The sequence below is a fragment of the Elephantulus edwardii genome, unplaced genomic scaffold, assembly GCF_000299155.1.
Source record: "Elephantulus edwardii isolate Elephantulus edwardi_28Jun2011 unplaced genomic scaffold, EleEdw1.0 scaffold00279, whole genome shotgun sequence".
Lineage (NCBI taxonomy): Eukaryota > Metazoa > Chordata > Mammalia > Macroscelidea > Macroscelididae > Elephantulus > Elephantulus edwardii.
The window spans coordinates 772,005-796,177 of NW_006400029.1; the positions used below are offsets into that span (position 1 = coordinate 772,005).

At 37.7% G+C, this 24,173-nt stretch overlaps 1 protein-coding gene across 1 annotated transcript in view; it reads right to left on the bottom strand.

Annotated features, from left to right (window-relative positions):
• LOC102846493 (disintegrin and metalloproteinase domain-containing protein 18-like) overlaps positions 1 to 24,173 on the bottom strand; it is a 198,917-nt gene that overhangs the window by 103,317 nt on the left and 71,427 nt on the right. Inside the window, exons 10-11 of the mRNA XM_006900303.1 lie at positions 17,606 to 17,687; positions 8,061 to 8,197 (exon numbers count right to left, since the gene is read on the bottom strand). Coding sequence (XP_006900365.1) covers positions 8,061 to 8,197; positions 17,606 to 17,687 — 219 coding nt within the window. The remainder of the gene's footprint in view (positions 1 to 8,060; positions 8,198 to 17,605; positions 17,688 to 24,173) is intronic.

Here is a 24,173-nt window from a genome sequence, read left to right on the forward strand (position 1 = left end):
CTTTAAATTCCTCTGTATCTGCCAATTCCTTTCTGTATAATGACTCAGTATATTCCTTACATCTTCTTTTAATACTTACTGGATCATTTAACATTCTGCCCAAACATCCTTGATTACAGCAACTCTAGGTTTGAATTTGTTCTTCAGTTCCTTGAGCTTAAGAAATGCTGAGCGAGTTTGGCCCTTTTGATTTTCCGACTCTAGCTCCTTAGTTTTCCTTTTGTCAAAGTTAAACAATAAGAATTGATGCCTTTGAGCTGTGGTTCTGAAAAGTACTGAACATAATATGGACTGCTAAGAGAACAAAAGGTCTGTCCTACAGAGCGTGAGACCAACTTTCTCTTTGGAGGTATGGATGTTGAAGTTCTGTCTCACATACTTTGGGCATGTTGCCAGGAGGGACTAGTTCTTAAAGAATGATATTTTGCTTGAAAGGGTAGAGGGACAGTACAGGAGAGAAAGGCCATAGATGAGATATATTGATACAGTAACTGATGTAATGGGGATAGGTGTTTCAGAGACAGTGAGATTGGCTCAGGTTAGGATAGAGTTCAGAGATATGTGCATTGGGTTGCTGTGAGTCATAGGTGACTTGATAGCACAAAACAACAACAGTGCCTCTTTGGGTATGTTGCCAGGAGGGACCAGCATATCCTTGGAGGGACAGTGTAAAAACATCTTCTAATTATATGAGAAGCTGGGCTCTGGAAGAAGAATGTGGCATCAGGATTGGAAGAAGACTCATAAATAACCTTTGTTGTACAGATGACACAACCTTGTTTGCTGAAAATGAGGTCTTGAAGTACTTTCTGCAGAAGGTTAAACACTGGAGCTTTCATTATGGATTACATCTCAACATCAAGAAAACAAAATTCTTAACCATTTGACTGATAAACAACATCATTACAGATGGCGAAAAAACTGAGATCGTCAACGACTTCATTTTACTTGGACCCACAATCAATATACTTGGTACTAGCAGTCAGGATATCAAGAAATATATTGCACTCGAAAAGTCTGCAGTCAGGAACCTCTCCAAATTACTGAGGAATAATTATGTCAGTTTGAGGACTAAGTTGTGCCTGATTCAGACAATGGTCTTTTCAGTCACTTGCTATGCATCTGAGAGCTAGACAAATGAATGAGGATGATGGGAGAATCGACACCTTTGAACTGTGGTGTTGGAGAAGAGTGTTGAAGATCCACACCATGGATGCCAAAAGAACTAACAGATACATCTTTGGAGAAAGTGTAGCCAGAGTACTCCCTGGAGGAAATGATGACAAAGCTTTGTCTCACGTTCTGTAGGAACCTTGCAAGGAGGCTTTACTCCTTATTGAGTGACATTATGCTTGGAAAAGTGGAGGGACAGCAAAACAGAGAAAGACCATCAACCAGGTGGATTAACACAGTAACTGCAGCAAAATGGGTTTGAGTGTGTCAGAGATTGTGAGTTTCACACAGGATAGGACAATATTCAGATATGTTATCATAGGGTCACTAAGAGTCATACTCAATAGCACCTAAAACCAACAATCTTTTGATTTATCTTCCCTTACCCTTTCACTTCTGTAACTTTCAAAACATGTTACTTTCAATATATAAGTATTTTCTTGACTTTTTACTGGTAATCTCATATCTCATATAGTATTTGTCCTTTCATAACTGACTTATTTAACACAATAACCTCTAGATTCATTCATGTCATGAAGTGTTTCCAGATTAATCAGTATTCCATAATATTATGTAGTATACCATGGTGTGTACGCACCATAGTTTATCCATTTATTGAATGATGGACATTATTGTGTGTAATATTGTAATAAATATGTTGTTGTTGTGTTGTTAAATGTTGTTAAGTAGAGTAAGACTCATAGTGACCCTTGAACAACAGATCTGAACCCTATCCTATCTTTTACCATTCTTATCACCCCCAATGCACTTGATCTCATTGCTATGTAGTGTACTAATCCAACTTGTTGAGGGTTTTCCTCTCCTTTGCTGACACCCTCAACTTTTCCAAGCACAATGTTCCTTTCCAAAGATTAGCCTCTCCTAACAATATGTCCAAATTATATGAGATGAAACTTCACCATCCTTGCCTCAAAAAAGTCTTCTGGTGGCACTTTCTCCAAGACATGCCTGTTTGCTCTTTTGACAGTCCATAGGCTATTCAGCATTCCTCTCCAACACCATAACACAAATGTATTGATTCTTCTACTATCATTCTTATTCATCATCTAGCTCTCAGATGCAAAGCAGGTGATGTGAATGGCATTGGCTTGAATCAGGAGCACTACAGTCTTTAAAGTGACATCATTACTCTTCAAGACGTTTGGAAAACACTCGACAAAAGATTTTCCCAATGCAGGCTTCCCAGTCTCCAGATGGCTGGTAACAAGAGATATGACGGGATCCAAAGAAATTGAAATTATTGACAACTCCATTCTTTTCTCCATCTATCATGAGGTAACCTATTGGCCCAATGGTGAGGATTTTTTTTTAATGTTGAGATGAAATCCATTTTGAAGGCTGCAGTCCTTGATCCTCTGAAGCAAATACCTCAGGTCTTCCTCCACGTTCAGCAAGCAATGTTGTAGCCTTTCTGCATAAAGCAGGTTGACCTACATCAGTTTTTATTTCTTCAGAATATATACCTCATACTGATTTGCCAGATATGTAGTATTTTCTACTTTCAATTTTTAAAAGAGGTTATAAAAACATTTTCTACAGTGGTTATATGCATTGTTTTTTTTTTAATAGTCCCACCAACAGTGTATAAAAGTTCCAACGTTTTCACACTTTCACCAGTATTTATTGTCTCCTGTTCTATAAACTTTGCTATGTTGTTGAGCTAATATTTAACTTTTGTTTTTAATTTCTTCAATAGCTATTGAACAAGAGCATTTCTTCATGTGATTTTGGCCATTTAAATGTCATCTTTTGGTGCAATGTTTTATCATGGTCTCTTACCATTTTTTTCTCCAAAGGATTGTTTATCATTTTGTTGCTGAGGAATTGAAGTCATATAAATTTTAGAGATTAATATTTTTCAGATGTTGAATTCTAAAATATTATAAAATATTTGCAAATATGTGGTGTCAAGGGTTTATAATTTTTCTATTCATTGATTGACTTCAACTGTGCCACATGGATGGGTGTTGTTGTTTTTGTTATGTGGCATCGAGTCGCTTGCGACTCATAGCGACCCTATGTACAACAGCCCTAAACTCTGCTCTGTCCTGTGCCAATCGCACTGTCTCTGACACTCCCATCCCGATTATCCCAGTCACTGAATCGGTCCACCTCATAGACGGCCTTCCCCTCCTGCGCCGTCCCTCCACCCTCCCAAGCATGATGGGTAGGGACATGAAAATGGAGTGTGCTGGTCTGTTCATAAGGGGATTATCTAGCCTTGCCATTAAATTAATTGGAAGCAGAAAATGCAGTCTCTACCCTTTTGACTAGAGATTCTTATTCCAGCTAAACCTACAGCAGAGCAAAGGAACCGCAGCAAAAAAAAGAGAGACCCAGAATTATACAAAAGTTGACATGGGGCTGTTACCATGGAACAAGAACCATGAAACTTTGGCCAAGCTTAATGGAGAACTTTAGAGGAGACAGCAAAATTGGCAGGTCAACATTCTCAATAGGTAGAGATTAAAGGAATTCCCTGTGAGAATGGGAACAAGGTGGTGATGCCTGCTATCACCCTGCCTGTTCAATATTGTATTGGAAGTCTTAGCTATAGAAATAAGAAAAGAGAAGAAAATAAAAGGTATCCAAATTGGCAAAGAGAAGGTTAAATTCTCTCTCCATGCGGATGACCTGACAGTATACTTAGAAAACCCTAAAGACTCAGCAAGAAAACTACTGAATATAGATGACCAGTTCAGCAAAGTGGTGTGCTACAAGATAAACACACAAAAATCAGTTGGATTTCTCTACAGTGACAAAAAGAATACAGAACTGGAGCTAAAAAAAACAATACCTATCACAATAGCTAATCATAAGATTAAATTATTTGGAGTAAATCTAAATAGAAACACAAAAGACCTATTCAAAGGAAATTACAAAACATTACTACAAGAAACAAAGAGAGACCAGGGGAAATGGAAGAATATACAATGCTCTTGGATAGGAAGACTCAATATTTTGAAAATGACAATTCTACCAAAAGCAAGTTCAATGCAATCTCAATACAAATACCAATTACATTCTTCAATAAGATGGAAAAAGAAACTTCCAATTTCATCTGGAATGGAATGAGACTCTGAATAAGCAAAGCACTGCTGAAAAAGAGAAACAAGGCAGGAGGAAATCTTACTCCCTGATCTCAAATCTTACTACACTGTCATGGTGGTAAAAACAGTATGGTACTGGTACAGTGACAAACACATAGATCAATGGAATAGAATTGAGAACCCAGAAATCAGATCATCAGAAATCACCTATGGTCAACTGATTTTTTAAAAAGAAGATGAAATCAGTTAAGTGGGGAAATGAAATCCTCTTTAACAAATGGTGGTGGCAAAATTGGAAAAGTATATGTAGAATTCTCAAACAAGACCCACACTTCATATCATACACAAAAATCAACTCAAAGTGGATTAAGGACGTTGGCAGAACTCTAAAAACCTAATCCACAACATGAACGGTCTCCTAAGCATCCTGAAAAACCTACAACCAGGAGAGAATAAAAAGACGAATAGGATCTTCTAATAATCAAATCCCTATGTACATCCAACAACTTTTCCAACAGGGTAAATAGCAAAGCCACAGACTGGGGGAAAATATTTGGTAAGGACATGTCTAATAATGAACTTACAACTAGAATTTATAGAATATTCAAGCACCACAACAAGATAAAGGTAAACCCAATCACCAAATGGGTAAAGGGGGGGGGGAAGAAAAGAAAACATTCATATGGCAAACAAACATGAAGAAATGTTCAAAATCCTTAGCTCTAAGAGAGATGCAAGTAAAAACAATTATGACATATCATCTCATCCCAGTAACAATAGCAAAGTTCAACAGAGGAGCGAACAACAAATGTCTGGAAGGCTGTGGAGAAATTGGAACCCCTTTTCACTGTTCTTGGGAGTGTAAAATGGTGTGATCACTATGGAAGGCACATGTCACTTTCTCAAAATGTTGGAAAAAATATACCATTTGACCTAGCAATTGTACTACTGGAAATATACCCTAAAGAAGCCAGAACTGCCATCCAAGCAGATAAATTCACATCCATGTTTATTGTTGTGTTGTTCAAAATAACAAAGAGATGGAAAAAACCCAAGTGCCCATCAACAAATGAATGGATAGAGAAGCTGTGTTATAGTCACACATATACAGCATTGGAAAATAAGGAACTCATAAAATATCATACAAATTGAGTGACCCTGGAGGACATTATACTGAGTGAAATTTCTCAGCCAAAAAAAAAGGAAAAACACTGCATAATGCCACTGTTATAAAACTGGACTAACATGGGGGTTGGGAGGAAACTAAGAGGGGATAAATAATGAAAACGGCATTTAAATCTATGAGGGGATCAATTGTCTAAAAGAAATATATGATTAGGTATTATTTGTATGACAACAGTCCAGAATAAGAGGTACGTTGCAAAGAGTCAAGGAGGATGGGGGGTGGGGGGGAGGAAATTGTGCAACATTGAAAGAATTTTTTTAAAGAGAAAAGCAAATGGCGGGGGAAGATGGGGGGAAATGTGCAACAATTAATTAATGGAAAGCCAAGTTTTCTGTAAAGTTTCATTAAAATATCAATAAAATTTTTTTTAAGACAGTAAAGGGGGGAGAGACTTATATCATTGGCCTAAAGTTTCAAGGTTGAAGGTCAAAGGGCTTGTGACTCTTGATAAATTGTCCTGAGAAATTATACCCTATTAACTTCTATAATACACACCATCATTTTGAGTATGAATCTGTGAGTATGGCCTGTGAGCTGTTGTGTGAGATTTCATACCTAATAGAACAGTAAGATTGGTACTGGAATTAGAAATAGGTGTAGGAGTGTGGGAGACACGTCTGATCTCATGAGAACTGGCTTTGTGTTATGGATGCTGTTAATTGGGGCAGCTCCCCTTTATGGAGTTAATAGGGTTAAGACTAAGCCATCCTCATGTTGCCATTATCCCTTGTACAATATGAAACTCAAAAACCATATCCTTCAGTATGAATTACCTATAAACATCAACAAAACAAAAAAATCTCACAACTGGAACAATAAAAAACTTCATAATAATGGATAAAATACTGACATTGTACACAATTTCATTTCATTTGGATTTACAATCAACACTCAGGGAAGCAGCAGCCAAGAAATCTAATGATGGACTATACTGGGGAAATCTCCTGCCAGGGACCTCTTTAAAGCGTTAAAGAGCAAGTTTAGCATGTTAAGGACAAAGGTGTACCTGACACAAGACATGATATTTTCAATAGTTTCATATGCATGTGAAAGTTAAACTATTAATAAGAATGATCACAGATCAATTTATGTCCCAAAATTGTATTTGTAAAGAGTATTGAATATACTTTGGACTGCCAACAAGACTAGCAAGTCTATTTTCCAAATGAAACCAGAATATTCCTTAAAGGTAAAGATGATGAGATTATAGTTCTCATATATGTTTGGACATGTTATTAGGAAGGGATATCATTCTTGGTAAAGTAAAAGTCAGTGAAATAAAGAATGGATTGTCACAGAGTCTACAAAAATGAGCTAAAGCAAAGCAGAACTTATGAAGACAGTACAGGATGGAACAAGGTTTGTTCTGTTCTCATTAGATAGATGGGTGAGTTGAAGTCAACTTCAAGACACCTAACAAAAAGAAAGTAGTGTCTGCTATTTTTATTTGTAAAAGAAAAGAAAAGAATTTTCACAGAGGAGGATATTCGGATGGCAAACAGGCACATGAAGAAATGCTCTAAATCACTGGCAATAAGATAGACGCAAATAAAAACCACAATGAGGTACCATCTCACTGCATTATCAGTGGTAAAGTTTAACAGGGCAGCGAGTAATAGATGTTGGAGAGGAACTCTTATACATTGTTGGTGAGATTGTAAAATGGTACAACTCTTCCGGAAGGCAGTTTGATGCTTCCTCAAAATGCCAAACATAGAAATTCCATATGACCCAGCTATTCCACTGCTTTCAATATACCCTGAGAGAATGAGAAGTGATTCACAAACGGAGACTTATACACCAATATTCATAACAGTGTTGTTCACCATCACAAATACATGAAAACAGCCCAAATGTCCAACCACAATGGAAAAGAGGAGAGATTTTGGTACTTTCATACAATGGAATACTATACTACACAACATGCAGGAGCAATGATTTTGTAAATTACTCCTTAATTTGGGAGGGATTGGAAAGCATTATGTTAAGTGAACTAATTCAGTCCCATAAGGACAAATGCTGTTTAAGACCATTATTGTAGAACAAGTATGAGGATCCAAAGGTGGGGAGAGGCTGAGAATAGAGAGATAAAGATGGGAGGGGATGCAGGAAATGTGACAGATTTGGTATTCAATGTATTCAATCTTTGTTAATAAACCAGTATAAAATGAAAAATTTTAAACATACATACCAAGTTCCTTCTTCACATTTCCCTTATATTTTATTTCATATTTTGTCTTTATCATAAGATGTTTATAAATGTTTACTGTCACTTTAAAAATAATTTTGTACTCCAGATATGACATTTTCTTAATCATTTATAAGACCAATTAATACATCTGGGAATGATAGGTTCTCATTATGGAAAATTTTAAGATTAAGCCCTCAGTCTCGATTTTGAAACTCTCAAAACCAGCAGCAGCATACACTTGTTTTATATAAAATTAAGTAAAGATGTATTAAACACTATTTCTACAACATCATATACTCATTCTTTTTTAATAAATTTAAGTAAGCAGAAATGTATTCAGTAAAAATATTTTTTTAAAATTATATTATTGAAAGACTATATTAAAAATACTACAAATATCTCTTTAAAAGATACACATTTGATAACAATAACAACTTACATTGCTGTAGGATTCATTACACAAGCATTTCCTGGACAGTAACACTTGTGGATATCATCATATGTTAATCCTAGATTAACCGCAAGTAATTGTGTCAAAATCATAGAAAGTGCTTCCAAAGTCATTGCCTTTGGATACTAAACAGGAAAAAAAGAAAGATGAATCAGAGATTTGTGACACTATTATTTAAAAAATACTCATCATTCAGTTGTTCATACTGTGGTGGCTTTTGTGTTATTTGATACTAGAAATTATACCATGGTGTTTAAAATATCAGCAGTGCCACCACATCTGGTGAACTGGTTCTACCAGAGCTTGCAAACAATCTAGGAAGGACAATTAGCCATTCATTTTTTAAAATAATTGGCCACTGAATGATTTCTTAATGAGGTAAATCTGGTAGCCTAGTGGTAAGAAACTATACTGCACTGCAAAGGCCTATGGTTCAAATACACCAGCTGATCTGCAGAAGAAAGATGGGCAATCTCCTCCTGTGTGATTTACTGCCTCTGAAAACCCATTGGAGGGTCAGCTATGTGTCTGTTCCAACTTGACAGCAGACAATAATTATTCTGCCTCAAGAAATCAAAAGATCATTGAAAAAGACAAGAAAGAAGCAAAATCTTTGTTAGAATTCAGAAAAGACACTGAAACTTGTTCTTAAACATGGAGAAGCTAAAGCAAGCAGAAGAAATAATGAAATCATGTTCTCATTCTTTCACTACTGCTGTGTAAGTTTGAACTAATAAAATCCTCTATTGGATTTTTGAGACTATAAATTGCTCAGGAGGAGAATGCTCATCTTCTTCCTAGGGAGCAAGAGTGGATTTTTTTTTTATAGTTCTCAAAGATTTTATTGTAAAATAAATGAATGAATGAATGTAATCGTGGACAAAGTAACTGACACATGGCTACATTTAAATACCAAAGGATGATACAGTGGAATTCTACTATGTACCCAGACAGAGAATGGGATATACTTGATAAATCATGGTCATGTCAAGTCACAATACAGTTAACTCCTAGTAATGGAAGACTTTTAGATAGGAGTGCGACTAGCTATAAAATGGGTCACCAATGAAGTAGTAATAAGTGGAGAAAAAATAATGAATGTGAAGAGAGGAGACTTTCAGTTTAGAAGGCACTCAAAATATGATTAATAAAGCAATGTCTCATCTAAGTAGAGTCTGTTATTGACCTGGATGAAGTAAAGCTTTCAACTAATGAAGGACCTCCATTTTCTGATGTTATTTGACACAGAACAACTGGCAAAAAAAAAAATAGTCACTAATAACTGGAACGTCAAAATGTACAAAGCATGAATCTAGGAAAATTAGACATTGTAAAATGAAATGGAATGCATAAGAATTAATATCTTAGACATAAGTGAGTTGAAATAGACTAGTAACTGTCATTTTGATTCTAACAAACACATGCCACTACATCAGGAACTACAAATTTAAGTGGAATAACATCAAATCATTTAAAAAGAGCATTTCAGGATCTATGTTGACATAGGGCCCTGTCAGTAATAGGATAATATGCATATGGACACTGGAAATACCTGTCAATGTAACTAGTATTCAAGTTTCAACTTCACACGTTTAAGCTAAAAACTCAGGAAACAAACTGATTGCCATTAAGTTAGTTCTGGCCTCCATCAGGCTCTCCATTAGCTTTTTAAGGGAGGAGTCTGCTTATTCCTTTCTCAAGAATGACTCATGAATTTGATACTTTAATCTAATTAATTAAGTTAATTAGCAGCCTGACACCTAAGGCAATATATCATTATGGCTACAGATAAAAAAAATATTGGGCATTTCAACCAGCTCCTGTTGTCTGAAATGGATCAAACACAAAATCAAGATTCATCAATAATAACTGGTATTTGGAATGCAAAAGCATACAAAAATTAGAAACAAATATGAATAATTGGCAGTTGTAAATTAAGGCCTTGATGCTAGAAATGAGCCTAGAGATCCTGTGAAAGAAGGTTTTTACAACCAAAAACTTACTCATGCAAATTATTTAATAACAAATAAGCAAATAAAAAGAACATAAGTAGTGAAATATTTCAGCTACTTCATATGACTTTTAAAGTTGAACAATGAATAAGGAAGATTAAAGAAGAACTGATGTCTTTAAATTGTTGTTTTGGGAAACAGTATTGAAAATATGATGGAAAACAAAATAATTTTTAAAAATCTATCTTTGAGGAAGTGTAACCAGGGTGATCTTTTGAGGCAAGGATGGTGAAAGTGTGAACCATATACTTGGGCATGTTGTGAGGAGGGGCCTGATGCTAAAAAAAAAAAAAAAGAAAGAAAAGATAAAACGACAGTGTTGTTGCTGTTATGTGCCGTCGAATCGCTTGCGACTCATAGCGACCCTATATACAACAGCCCTAAACTCTGCACTGTCCTGTGCCAATCACACTGTCTATGACACTCCCATCCTGATTATCCCAATCACTGAATCAATCCACTTCATAGAGGACCTTCCCCTCCTGTGCTGCCCCTCCAACCTCCCAAGCATGATGTTCTTCTCCAAGGACTGGTCTCTCCTCACAACATGTCCAAAGTATGTTAGACAGAGCCTCAGAATCCTTGCCTCCAAGGAGCCACCCGGTTTAACCCTTTCCAGGACAAATATGTTTGTTTTCCTAGCAGTCCATGGTATTCTCAATACTCTTCTCCAGCACCACAGCTCAAAGGCATAAATTCTCCTTCTATCCTCCTTGGTCATGTCCAACTCTCTGAAGCATAACAAGTGATTGCGAAGACCATGGCCTGTATCAGACGCACCTTAGTCTCCAGAGAGACACCACTGCTCTTCAGTACTTTAGAGAGGTCTCTAACAGCAGACTTTCCCATGGCAATGGGCCTTTTAATTTCCTGACTGCTGGTGCCAAGACTGTTGACTACAGAGCCAAGCAAACTAATGCTGTGAACAATCTCAATCTCTTCACCATCCATCCTGATGCTGCCAATTGGTCCAGTGGTGAGAATCTTTGTCTTCTTGACCTTGAGCCTCAATCCATATTGGAGGCTGCAGTCCTTGACCCTCTACAGCAGGTGCTTCAGGTCCTCTTCAGTTTCAGCAAGCACGGTTGTGTCATCTGCATAACACAGATTGTTGATAAATCATCCACCAATCTTGACTCCACATTTCTCCTCATAGAGCCCAGCCTCCCGGATAATCTGTTCTGCATATAGGTTGAAAAGGTATGGAGATAGAATGCATCCCTGGCATACACCCTTCTCAATTTTGAACCATGCGGTGTTCCCTTGCTCTGTTCTGACGACTGCCTCCTGGTCCAAGTAAGGGTTTCGCATTAGAACAATCAAGTGTTCTGGGATTCCCATTCTTCTCAGAGTCAGCCAGAGTTTGTTATGATCCACACAGTCAAATGCCTTTGCATAGTCAATGAAACACAGATAGACATTTATCTGGTATTCCCTACTTTCAGCTAAGATCCATCTAACATCAGCTACAATATCCCTAGTACCATGACCCCTTCGAAATCCAGCCTGGACTTCTGGTAGTTCTCTGTTAATGTGCTGTCCCAGTCGTTTTTGGATAATCTTCAGTAAAATATTGCTGGAAAATGTAGTGGGTCAGTGAAAGAGAAGAGCCTCAGTAAGTTGGACTGACACAATGATTGTAACAACAGCCTCAAGCATGGCTGAGACACTGTGGATGGCTCAGGAAAGTGCTAAGTTTGGATTTGCTGTTAGCAGGGTCGTTATGGTACATAACAATAACAACAACAACATACACATGGACCTCACAAGATGCACACACCAGAAAGAAATGAACTTCAATTGTGGAATGACATGATGAAGAGGCTCAATAACATCATAGTGAATTTAGAGGTAAGCTGTGGAAAAAGCTTTAATTCTGCACATTAACTTCATGTTAAAGCTCAAGTCTGTGACAACCAAAGAATTACCATGAGGATACCCTACCTGTATTTGGAGACAATTTCAAAAATATGTTTCATTAAACACTATTGACCAAAGATCAGATGAATTGTCAGAGGATATTTAAGGGAGCTCTGAAGACAGTGTTTAGAATTTGCATTGAAGTCCCAAAGGTTAGTGGTTTGAATCTTGCATGAAAGAAGCATGGGCAGCCTCCGCCCATGCAATTTACTGCCTCTGAAAACCCATTGGTGGATCAGCTATGAGTTGGTTCCGACTCAATGGCATACAACAACAACAAGAAGTAGGGGGAAAAAGCTACAAAAGTAATTTAAAATTTACGGGGGGGGGGGGTGGATCTCAAAATGGATTTCAGAAGAGACTTACTCCGAAACATAGAGGATCTGAAATTAATAGAATGAACAACAAAGTTGTTCATTGAACAGAGAATTGAACAGAAGATTACAAAGGGCTGCTCAAGAAGATAAGCATGAAATTATAATGAAGTTTGCAAAAACCTACTGTTATGAAAACAAAAGGGAAAAATATGCTTGGCATTCCTCAAAGCGAAAAACTAAAACACAAATTCAATACTAAGTTTAATTAGTGAGAAAGTATGTGGTCAATATTGAATTAATTGATGATCTGCCAATTCAGGAGTTAGGATGTAATCAAGAATCAATAATACTGAAGGTAGAAGTCCAAATTGCATTGAAACTAAAAATTCAAAGTCATTGTCATTAAGTCAGTTAGGATTTATTGTCACCCTCCATCAGGTTTCTGATGCAGAGCTAATGATGGATTCAATCTGTCAGAGATTCTCAGCCTTCGGGTTAGCAGTATAACTCACTACAGACTACACCACCATAGCTCCCTAAAGAATTAGATTAAAACAAAAAATAATAAGGTCCAGGGATGGTACCAATATGGCCAAGCAATGAAGAGATCTGTATGTGTGGTTATGCCAAAGAAAAGTGATCAAAGAAAACATGGAAATTATCATAGAGCAACATCAACAATATCACACAAAATCTATCAAAAGCAAAATCTTGCTGAAGATGATTCAATAATGACTTAAACAGTACATCAACAGAGAACTGCCAGACAAGGTGGAGTCAAAGAAATTATGCAATGCGGGATATAATTGTTTACATCTGATAGGTCTTATCTGAATGTAAGAAATACTAAGAAGATATTTATTTATAGTTTATTAAACGTACAAAGACATTTGCTTTGCAGAACATAACAATTTATGAATAACATTGTGAAGAATGAAAATTCTAGTCATGCATAATCAGTAGGTGTTGTTATTGTTGTTATGTTCCATCAAGTCGCCTGCGACCCATAGCGACCCTATGTACAAATAGCCCTAAACTCTGCTCTGTCCTGTACCAATCGCACTGTCTCCAGTACACCCATCCCGATTACCCCAGTCACCGAATTAATCCACTTCGTAGAGGCCCTTCTCCTCCTGTGCTATCCCTCCAACCTCCTAAGCATTATGTCCCTCTCCAAGGACTGGTCCTGCCTTACAACATGTCCAAAGTATGTCAGACGAAGCCTCAGGATCCTTGCCTTCAAGGAGCCGCCTGTTTTGACCCTCTCCAGGATGAATCTGTTTGTTTTCTTAGGAATCCATGGTACCCTCAATACTCTGTTCCAGCACCACAGCTCAAAGGCATCATTTTCCTTCTATCCTCCCTAGTCATTGTCCAACTCTCTGACACATAATAAGTGATTACAAAGACCATGGCCTGTGACAGATGCACCTTAGTCTCCAGAGACACACCATTGCTCTTCAGTCATTTAAGAGATCCCTAACAGCAGACTTTGCCACAGGAATACATCTTTTAATTTCCTGGCTGCTGGTGCCATGAATGTTGACTGTGGAGCCAAGCAAACTAAAACTGTGAACAATCTCAATCTCGTCATCCATCCATCCTGATGTGGCCAATTTATCCAGTGGTGAGAATCTTTGTCTTCTTAATATTGATCCTCAATCCATATTGAAGGCTGTAGTCCTTGACCTTCTGCAGCAAGCACTTCAGGTCCTCCTCAGTTTCAGCAATCAGGGTGTATCATCTGGATAATGCAGATTGATGATAGATCTTCCACCAATCTTGATGCTGCATTTCTTCTCATAGAGCCCAGCCTCCCAGATAATCTGTTCTGCATACAGGCTGAAAACGTATGGAGACAGGACACATCCCTAGTGTACGCCCTTTCTAATTTTGAACTACGTGGTGTTTCCTTGCTCTGTTCTGATGACTGCCTCTTGGTCCAAGTATGGGTTTCACATTAGCACAATCAAGTGTTCTGGGATTCCCATTCTTCTCAGAGTCAGCCACAGTTTGTTATGATCCACACAGTCAAATGCCTTTGCATGATCAATGAAACACAGATAGACATTCCTCTGGTATTCCTTACTTTCAGTCAAGATCCATCTAACATCAGCTACAATACCCCTAGTACCACAACCCCTTCTAAACCCAGCCTGAACTTCTGGCAATTCTCGCTGATGTGCTGTTCCAGTTGTTTTGGATAATCTTCAGTAGAATCTTGCTTGCATGTGAAATCAATGATATTTTTTCTATAGTTTCCACACTCTGTTGGGTCACCTTTCTTTGGGATGGGAACAAATATAGATCTCTTCCAGTCAGTTGGCCAAGTAGTTGTTCTCCAGATTTCTTGGCACAACTTGGTGAGCATGTCCAGGTCAGCATCTGTTAGCTGAAATATGTCGATTGGTATACCATCTACTCTTGAGGCCTTATTTTTTGTTATTTCCTTCAAAGCAGACTGAACTTTTTCCTTCATCACCATAGGCTCTTGCTCATATGTTGTTCCATGAAATTCTTCTGTGTCTGCCAATTCCTTTTATTACAGTGATTCAGTATATTCTTTACATCTTCTTTTAACACTTCCTGGATCATTTATTATTCTGCCTAAAGCATCTTTGATTATAGCTACTCAAGGTTTGAATTTGTTCTTCAGTTCCTTGAGCTTAAGAAATGCTGAGCGAGTTCGGCCCTTTTGATTTTCTGACTCCAATTCCTTACACATTTCATTGTAATATTTTACTTTGTCATCCCGTGCTGCCTTTTGAAATCTTCTGTTCAGCTCTTTTGTATCTTGACTTGTTTCTTCTTTGTTCAGAGAAGCTTTGGCTTTTCTGCACTCCAGTGCAATGTTCCGAGTTTCTTCTGACATCCATTTTGGCCTTTTCTTCCTCCTCTACCTTTGTAATGAATGTTTGCACTCTTCCTGGATGATACCCTTGATATCTGCCCACAAGTCATCTGGTCTTCGCTCATTAGTGTTCAAGGCCTCAAACCTGTTCCTGAGATGGTTCTAAAATTCAGGTGGGATAAACTCAAAGTCATATTTTGTTTCCCGTGGATTCGTTTAATTTTCCCCAAGCTTCAGCTTGAACTTGCATATGAGTAGTTGGTAGTCTGTTCCATAATTAGCTCTTGGCCTAGTTTTCTGGTTCTCATGATTTTTCTGTTTTTCATGGTTCTCATATTCCATGTTTCAATCACTAGTGTCTGCTTACAACTATTCCTCTTCCTTTGAATTTCCATACTTGAAAGCTCTACCTCAGTTGCCCTTACTGTTAGTCTATGTGTGTTCTGATGTACAATAGAGTACAATCAGCATGGAGACCAAAAAATAAGTTAAAGAAAGAGAACAAGGGGGTACACTCCATAGTTTAAAATCAGGAAAAGTGTGTGTCAGGGCTGTATCTTTCACCATATTTACTCATTCAGAGAGATGAGGAAATAATCTCAGAGTATGGGCAATATGAAGAAAACATAACATCAGAATTGGAAGAAGAATCATTAAACTGTAATGTGCAAATGATACAACCGTGCTTATTGAAAATTCATAGGACTTACTGACAAAGGAAGAAACCTCTATAATTTTCAGTACAGATTACAGTTCTACATAAACATAAAAAGTCTTCCTTCTAGACCAACAACCTATTAAGATAAATGGAGAAGAGATTGAACAATTTCATTTTACTTTGATGCAACAGTCAATACTCATGGAAGTAACAGTCAAGAAACAACACAACATATTGCATCGAGCAAATCTAACTGTAAAGGACTTTATCTTAAGTGTTAATATATGCGGTGCCACCAAGAACTCTGGTGTGCCTGACAAAATCACTACACATGCACATGAAAGTTGGAAAATGAGTAAAGTCAGTCCTAGGGAAGTTTGATGTCTTTAAAATGTGATGTTGGCAGAGACTACCATATATATTAAACTGCCAAAAGAATAAATCTCTTGGAGGAAGAACAGTCCAAATAGTCCTTGTTATTGTTCTTGTATACCATAGAGTGGGAACCAACCCATAGCTGTTCCTCCCGCTGGTTTTCAGAAGCAGTTTATCACACAGAATAAGATTGCCCTTCCTTCTCCTGCAGAGCAACTGGTGGCCTCAAACCACGTGGCTTTAGGATTGCAGCACAGCTTCTTGACACTAGACCACCAGGGCTCAAATAGTCCTTAGCAGTCAGAATGTTGAGACTTCACACATTTTGGGAATGCTATCAGGAGGGGCCAGTTCCAAGAGACAGAAACCAGCTTTAGTAAAGTAGAAGGTCAGTGAAGAACAGGAAGACCTTCAAGGACTTGGGCCAGCACATTAGCTGCTATAATGAGGATCAAGCATAGCAACAACTATGAGGATAGTGACGAATTAGGAAGTTTTTTGTTATGTTGCACATGAACTATAGATAGAAGTCTTGCCCTATTCTGTCCCATCATCATGATCATGCCCAACCCCATTGTTGATGTCACTGTGTTAGTCATTCTCCTTAGGGACTTCCTCTTTCTCGGATCCTCTACTTTTTGAAGCACTGTGTCCTTTTTTAAGAACTAGTACCCGTTGACATGTCCAGAACACATGAGATGAAGTTTCACCATCCTACCTCTAAAAAGCACCCTGGTTTCACTTCCTCTAAGACAAATTTGTTCTTTGGGAAGTTTGTGGTTTAGTCAATATACTCTTCACTAGTGTCACAGTTCATTATTATTGCTGTTGTCATGTGCTGTCCATCAGAACTGATTCAAAGGGTTTTCAGAGGCAGTAAATTACACAGGAGATTGTCCAACTTTCTCTTGTGGGGCAGGTAGTAGATTCAAACTGTGTGTTGTTGGGTTGAGAGTGCAACTCCTTACCACTAGACAACCTTTATCATTGTTTTATTGTTGATTGCCTTCAAGTTGAGCACAACTTATAGAGACTCTACGAACAAAAGACCTGAAGCCCCTCTACAACTACTGACATTTATCAAAGTTCATAGAGTTTCTGGAGGCATGTTCTTTAGGAAGTGGATGCCACTCCTGCTTCCAAACTGGCTCCAAATTATCATTACTGGCATTAAATTGTTCATGTGAAAAAAGGTTATAATGGCAACTATTTGTTAAATACATTTTAAATTTTTTTTTCTTTTTTTAAATACATTTTAAATTTTAAAACTGTAAGGGTTAGGTTAAAAACTTCTAAGAGGTACACCACATTTTTTCACTATAGTTAACATAGATATTAACTTTAAAAAAGTTAATAAAACATAATATAATTACTGAAGATCTGAGGTGAAATATGCTTACCAGAGCAATTCCTGCAGCCAACTTTGGATTGCATGCTACTCCTTGATATGTTGCTCCCACATAATTAGCATAGTCTCTATAACTAAATATGTACAAATATATACATATTTTAGTGGATAAACTAGTGATCTCTTTTTAATAATAAAATAACATTTAAAATTTTAGTTCTTCAATAATTTAATATGCATTCTGTGAATATTATAACTTAAGCTCTAACCTTTTTTAATTTGGGCAATATTGCTTTGTTCCTATAAGCACAAATTCTAAAAATTAGATTAACATTTTTGATACATCAAAGTGAAGTTGTTATCTAATCTTTTAAATTCATCACCACTTGTGTCATCCCTGAATGTATTTATCTCTAACAGGTAAAATCAAGATGTGCTGACTTCCCTGGATTGTACTAAGTATATCCAAAGAGTATATATAATGTTGCGTTTAGGTGAAGAAAAGATAGCAACAGTATTTAGTGAACTCACTAAGAAAAAGAGATAGGGTAGAGGAAATTTCCCTCATGGTATTTAGTCCTAAGTATTGTTGTTGTTGTTGAGTGCCATCAAGTCACAGGCAATGCATAAGGACTCTATGAATGAAAGTTCTCAACACTTGCATGCGCGACTTTCATCCTTTCTCCAAGTTCATAGGGTTTCTGGAGACAAGCTATTTATGGAAGTGGATGCCACTCCTGCTTCCAAGCTTGTTTCAACCAGGGAGCGCCTCCAAACACTGTCCACCATGGGTAACCATTATCCCATTTGACACATCACAGCGACCACAAGTTATCAGGGCTATAAGACCTAGAAGACTGTTTGAACAAAAACAATGAAAAACAGGCCCTCGGGCCCTTTAGGATTTACCATTATCCGGCATACCCAAATGCTGTTCAAATCTGGCCCAGAGACCCCCTCCCCCCCAGTTCTTCTTGCAAGTCCACTCTGCCTATCCACCTACTTGGGGCACAGAGAAAGCCACAAGCTCCCAGAGCCTTCCATACCTGCCTCTCCCCAAGAAGCCAGAGGCCCTAGTGCAGCTGACACTAAGTCTCCCGAGACACTAGACGTGTCCTGACCTCTCAGGATTTTACCATTATCCTTTCTTTTTTTAATAAAATTTTTCATTTTAATTGTGACTTTAACCAAAGTTTACAGAAAAGTTGGATATTTATTTATTCATTGTTGTGCATTTTACACACTCTCCCTCCCTTCCCTCTCGTCCAGTTCAATCTATTTTTTTAAATATTCATTCATTATTGCACAATTACTTACCTACCTCCTACCCAGTCCTCTTTGCACTGAACCTCTTATTCTGGGCTGTTGTGATACATATAATGTTTAATCATATATTCCTTTTAAACAGTTCTTTCCTTCATCTGTTCCAATGCAATGTTCATTATCTATCAACTCTAATCCTGTTCTACTCCCAATTCCCTATACCAGTCCTGCTTTATAACAGTGGTCCTATGCAGTATTTGTCCTTTTGTGACTGAGATATTTCACTCAGCATAATGTCCTCCAGGGCCACATATATTGTATAAAGTCCAAAAAGTCTCCTTATTCTTGTTGTTTTGTGCCATCAAGTCAACTGCAACTCAAATTGACTTTATGAACAAGATATTTGAATTCTGCCCTATCTAGAGTCTCTGATCATCATCTCTGATATACTTGACATCATTATTACATTCATTGTGTCAAGGCATCTTGTGGATGGTCTTTCTTTATTTTGCTGAACCTCCACATTTTCAAGATTGATAGCCTTTTCCAAGAAAGGGGCCCTCTTAACAAAATGGCCAAAGTGTATGAAACAAAACTTCATTATCCTTGCCTCAAGGACACCCTGGTTGTACTTTCTCCAAAACGTATTTGTTTATTTTTTTGGCAGTCCATAGGATATTCAATACTGTTCTCAACATCACAACTCAAAGCCATCATTTCTTCTTCTGTCATTGGATTCATTATGCAACTTTCAGATGCATACCAAGTAACTGAAACAACCATGGCTTGGGTCAGCTATATCTTAGCCTAAACTGACTTCATTGCCATTTAGCATTTAGGAGAGCTCCTTAACAAAATTATGTCTTGATTTCTTGACTCCCCGTACCAAGGATGTTGATTATGGATGCAAAAAAGATTAAAATGTTGATAATGTTAATCTATTCTCCATAAATTATGATATTGCCTATTGGCCCAGTGGTGACTATTTTTATTTTCTTCATGTTTAAATATAATCCATATTGAAGGCTGTAGCCTTTGATCTTTTACAACAAAGTAAGTCTTCTTTACTTTAAGTAAGCAAGCAAGGTTGACTCTTTAGTTCCAAAACACATATTCTTAATTGCACATTTTTCAAAATGTTCTGAACTGGCTGGGCTTCCAATAAGATGGTGAACTAGTCAGAGTGACAAAAGTCAGTCTCTCTCTCTCTCATTGAAACATTAAAGGACAGGAAATCCTACTCAGGAACAAGAATTCAAGCACCCTGAAATTTGCAGGAAATTATTGAGAGCAAAATCAGACACAAAGGAGAGTGAATACAGGAGTAAAGACTTAATAAGCAAAAACCCACAGGTGCTCCACAAACTGTGCCCAGACTGGGCTCAGAATCTGCAAACAGAGAAGTGGAAAAAAAATTTAAAAGAAAGTGACTGGACTTACCAGCACTGGACAACCACCACAGAGAAGACAAGCCTCATCTTATCTCCATATTATAGATGACTAACTAAGCAAACTATCAACTGAATGGGTAGGACATTCTTGAACCCCTTGACAGCATTACCCTTACAGCAAGCAGAAGAAGAAGAAACCTTAGCAGTAAAAGGGAATGATATGTCCAAAAGATCATTTTTAATTTGGAACTGAGGAAGTCCATATATGGGCAGGGAATGAGGAATTGTGTATGACTTTTGACAACCAACTGACTGGAAGAGATCCATATTTATTCCCATTCCAAAATTTAAAAAGATGATGCAACAGAGTGTGAAGATTAACAAATGATTATCACTAATATCAGACACAAACAAAATCCTGCTGAAGACTATCTAAAAGCGACTGGAACAGTACATCAACAGAGAACTATCAGGAATACAAGTGGAATTTAGAAGAGGCTGTGGCACTAAGGACGTCATTGCCAATGTCAGATGGATATTGACCAATACAGAGAGTACCAGAGGAATGTATATCTGTGTTTCACTAACTATGCAAAGACATTAGACTGTGTAGATCATAACAAATTATGGCCGACTCTTAGAAAAATAGGAATCCCAGAATACCTGATTGTACTCATGCAAAACCTATACTTGGACCAGGAGGCAGTCATCAGAACAGAGCAAGGAAACAGTGTATGGTTCAAAATCAAGAAAAGAGTGCATCAGGGATGCGTCCTGTCTCTATGACTTTTCAATCTATATGCAGAACAGATCATTCGGAAAACTGAGCTTTATGAGGAGGAACGTGGCATCAGGATTGGTGGAAGATTCATCAACAGCTGCGTTATGCAGATGATGCAACCTTACTTGCTGAAACTAAGGAGGGCCTGAAACATCTGCTGCAGATGATCAAGGACTATAGTTTACAATAGATAGAAACTAAACATCAAGAAAAAAAATATTGTAACCACTGGTAACATCATGATATATGAAGAGGAGATTGATATTGTTAACAATTTCATCTTGCTTGGTTCCACAATCAACACTCTTGGCATGAGCAGTGAGCAGTGAGGAAATAAAAAGATGAATTGCATTAGGTAAATCAGCTGTCGGGCACTGCTGCAGAGTGCTAAAGAGCAAGGATGACAGTCTAGAGACTAAAGTGTACCTGATCCAAGCCACTGTCATTGTAATTACTTGCTACGCATCAGAGAGCTGAACAATGACCAAGGATGACCCAAGAAGAATTGATGCCTTTGAGTTGTGGATAGGAGTATTAAACATACCATGAACTGACAAGAGAACTAACAGATCTGTCCTCAAGAGGGTGAAACTAGGCTGCTTGTTGGAAGAAGGACTTTGAACTTTGAAATTGCCTCACATACTTTGGGCATGCTGCCAGGGGGGACCAATCTTTGGAGAAGGATATCATTCTTGAAAATGTTGAGGGACAACACAAGAGAGGAAGAACTTAAATGAGATGGATTAACATAATATTGGGGTGATGAGGGTAAGTGTGTCTGTGTCAAAGACAGTGAGATTGGCTCGGTCAGGATAGAGCATAAGGTCGCTGTGAGTCATAGTTGACTCGAGGGCACATAACAGCATTCTGATAGAAGGGATCTTTGATGGTAAGAAACTGCCTGACAATCTCAAAGACACATGGTTTGAATCCACCAGGTTCTCTGTGGGAGAAGGATGGGAAGTCTCTTCTTGGGTGATTAACTGCCTCAGAAAACCCACCAGAATATCATTTGTGATTGGTTCCAACTTAATGGTGCACAACAACAACATTCTGATAGAGAGTAGTGAGAAAGGGTGCTGCCAAAGCAAAAGTACACAGTTCAAATCCACCAACTGTTCATTGAAAGAAAGATGAGAAATCTCCTTTTTAGTGATTTACTGCCTCTGAAAACTTGCTGGAGCATCAAACATGGGTAAGCTCCAACTCAATGGCAAACAACATCATCATTCTGATAGAAAAGCTCCCTTATGCAAAAGCTTTGCTCACTGACATTAGCTGGGATAACCACACCTGCCTGTGCCCCCAAGGCATGCCTCCAATCTGTGATGCTGTGAATGTGAGTCACCAAATGATGCTGGATGAATGGCTTGTCTGAGGAACCCTTGGGAAAACCCCAGATCACATCCACTACTAGCATACACTACTACTGGCAGCAGCCTAGAAGACTTCAAAGACCCTCCCTCCTGGTCTTATCCTAGAGATGGCTATACCCAACACCAGTCAAATAGCTTTGAGGGCTCATCTGTGGTCACACTAGAAATATCAGAAAAATGCAAAGACTCTGTAATACAGGGATTCACTGAATGGCAGACAAGCAGAAACTAATGGAATTCATGAAAATAAGATGAATGCTATGGTCAACTGATATTCAACAAGGAAATCATAGCTATCAAATGGGGAAATGAAAACTTCTTCAACAAATGGTGCTGACAAAACTGGACTTTGGCCTGTAGAAAGCTGAAACAGTATCCACATCTCACACCATAAACAAAAATCAATTCAAGGTGGGATCAGAGACCTGGGAGGAAAGCCTAAAACCATAACATTCATAAGAGACAAACTTAGAAGTGCTAGTCCAAGGTATAAAGAGACTGCCAAATACAACCAGAAATATACAATCTAAAGAGGATAAAATTGATGCATGTGACCTTCTAAAGATTAAATCACTGTGCACATATAAAACTTTTCCCAACAAGGTGAAACGAAAACCTACAGACTTGGAACAAACATTTGATAATACCATCTCAGATAAGAGTCTTATAACAAAAGTTTGCGTAGTACTCCTGGGCCTCCACAAGAAACAGACTGATAACCTAATTACAAAATGGGCAAAAGACAAGACAAGCATTTTCACAGAGGAAGATATTCGAATGGCAAACAGACACATGAAGAAATGCTCCAAATCACTGGCAACACAAGAGATGCAAAGAAAAACCACAATGAGGTACCATCTCACTGCAGTAACAGTGGCTAAGTTTAACAGGGAATCAAGTAATAAATGTTGGAGAGGATGTGGTACAACCATTCTGGAAGGCAGTCTGGCACTTCCTCAAAAAGCTGAACATAGAAATTGCATTTTACCCAGCTATTCCATTACCTAGAATATACCCTCAGAATACGAGAATTAAGCCAAAAACTGAGATTTGTACACCAATGTTCATATCAGCATTATTCAACATCACAAGAATATGGAAACAGTCTAAATGTCTAACCACAGATGAATGCATTGAGAAATTATGGTATAGTCACACAATGTAATACTATGCAGCATGCAGGAGCAATAACTTTGTAAATTATTACCTAACTTGGGAGGGACTGGAGACCATTAAGCTGAGTGAACTCAGTCCCACAAGGATAAATATTGTATAAGACCATTATTGTACAATGAGTGTAAGGATCCAGGAGGGGTGGGAGAGGCTAGAAGCAAAGGGATGTGGATGTACAAGAGGAAGGGAGGATTAATCATTGGATTGTACAATTTGAGGGTGGGAGATATTAAAAAAATTTGCTTGAATTTGTATTAGAATTCTGTAAATAAACTAGCAAAAAATAAAATGAAAAAAGAAATTAAAAATTTGTTTGAATGAAACATACAGTAAAGGTATTATATGAAAAAGAATAAAAATATTTTAAAAAATACTAAACAAGATCCTTCATACAAATACAGCCCAGGTAAAAATATCATGCAAAGTAACCAGCTATAATGTAAAAAAGAACCCAGCAAAATGACAACAATAAAACATTGCCTGTTGATAACGGCACTGAATGTGAATGTCTTTAGTTATCAATTAAGAGAAAAAGAGTAGCAGAATGGATCTGCTCATCAGTATACTATCTATATAAGTTTACTGCATTGAAGCCGATGAGGGAGAGAACAGTTTAAAAGTAATATATTTTTGGGG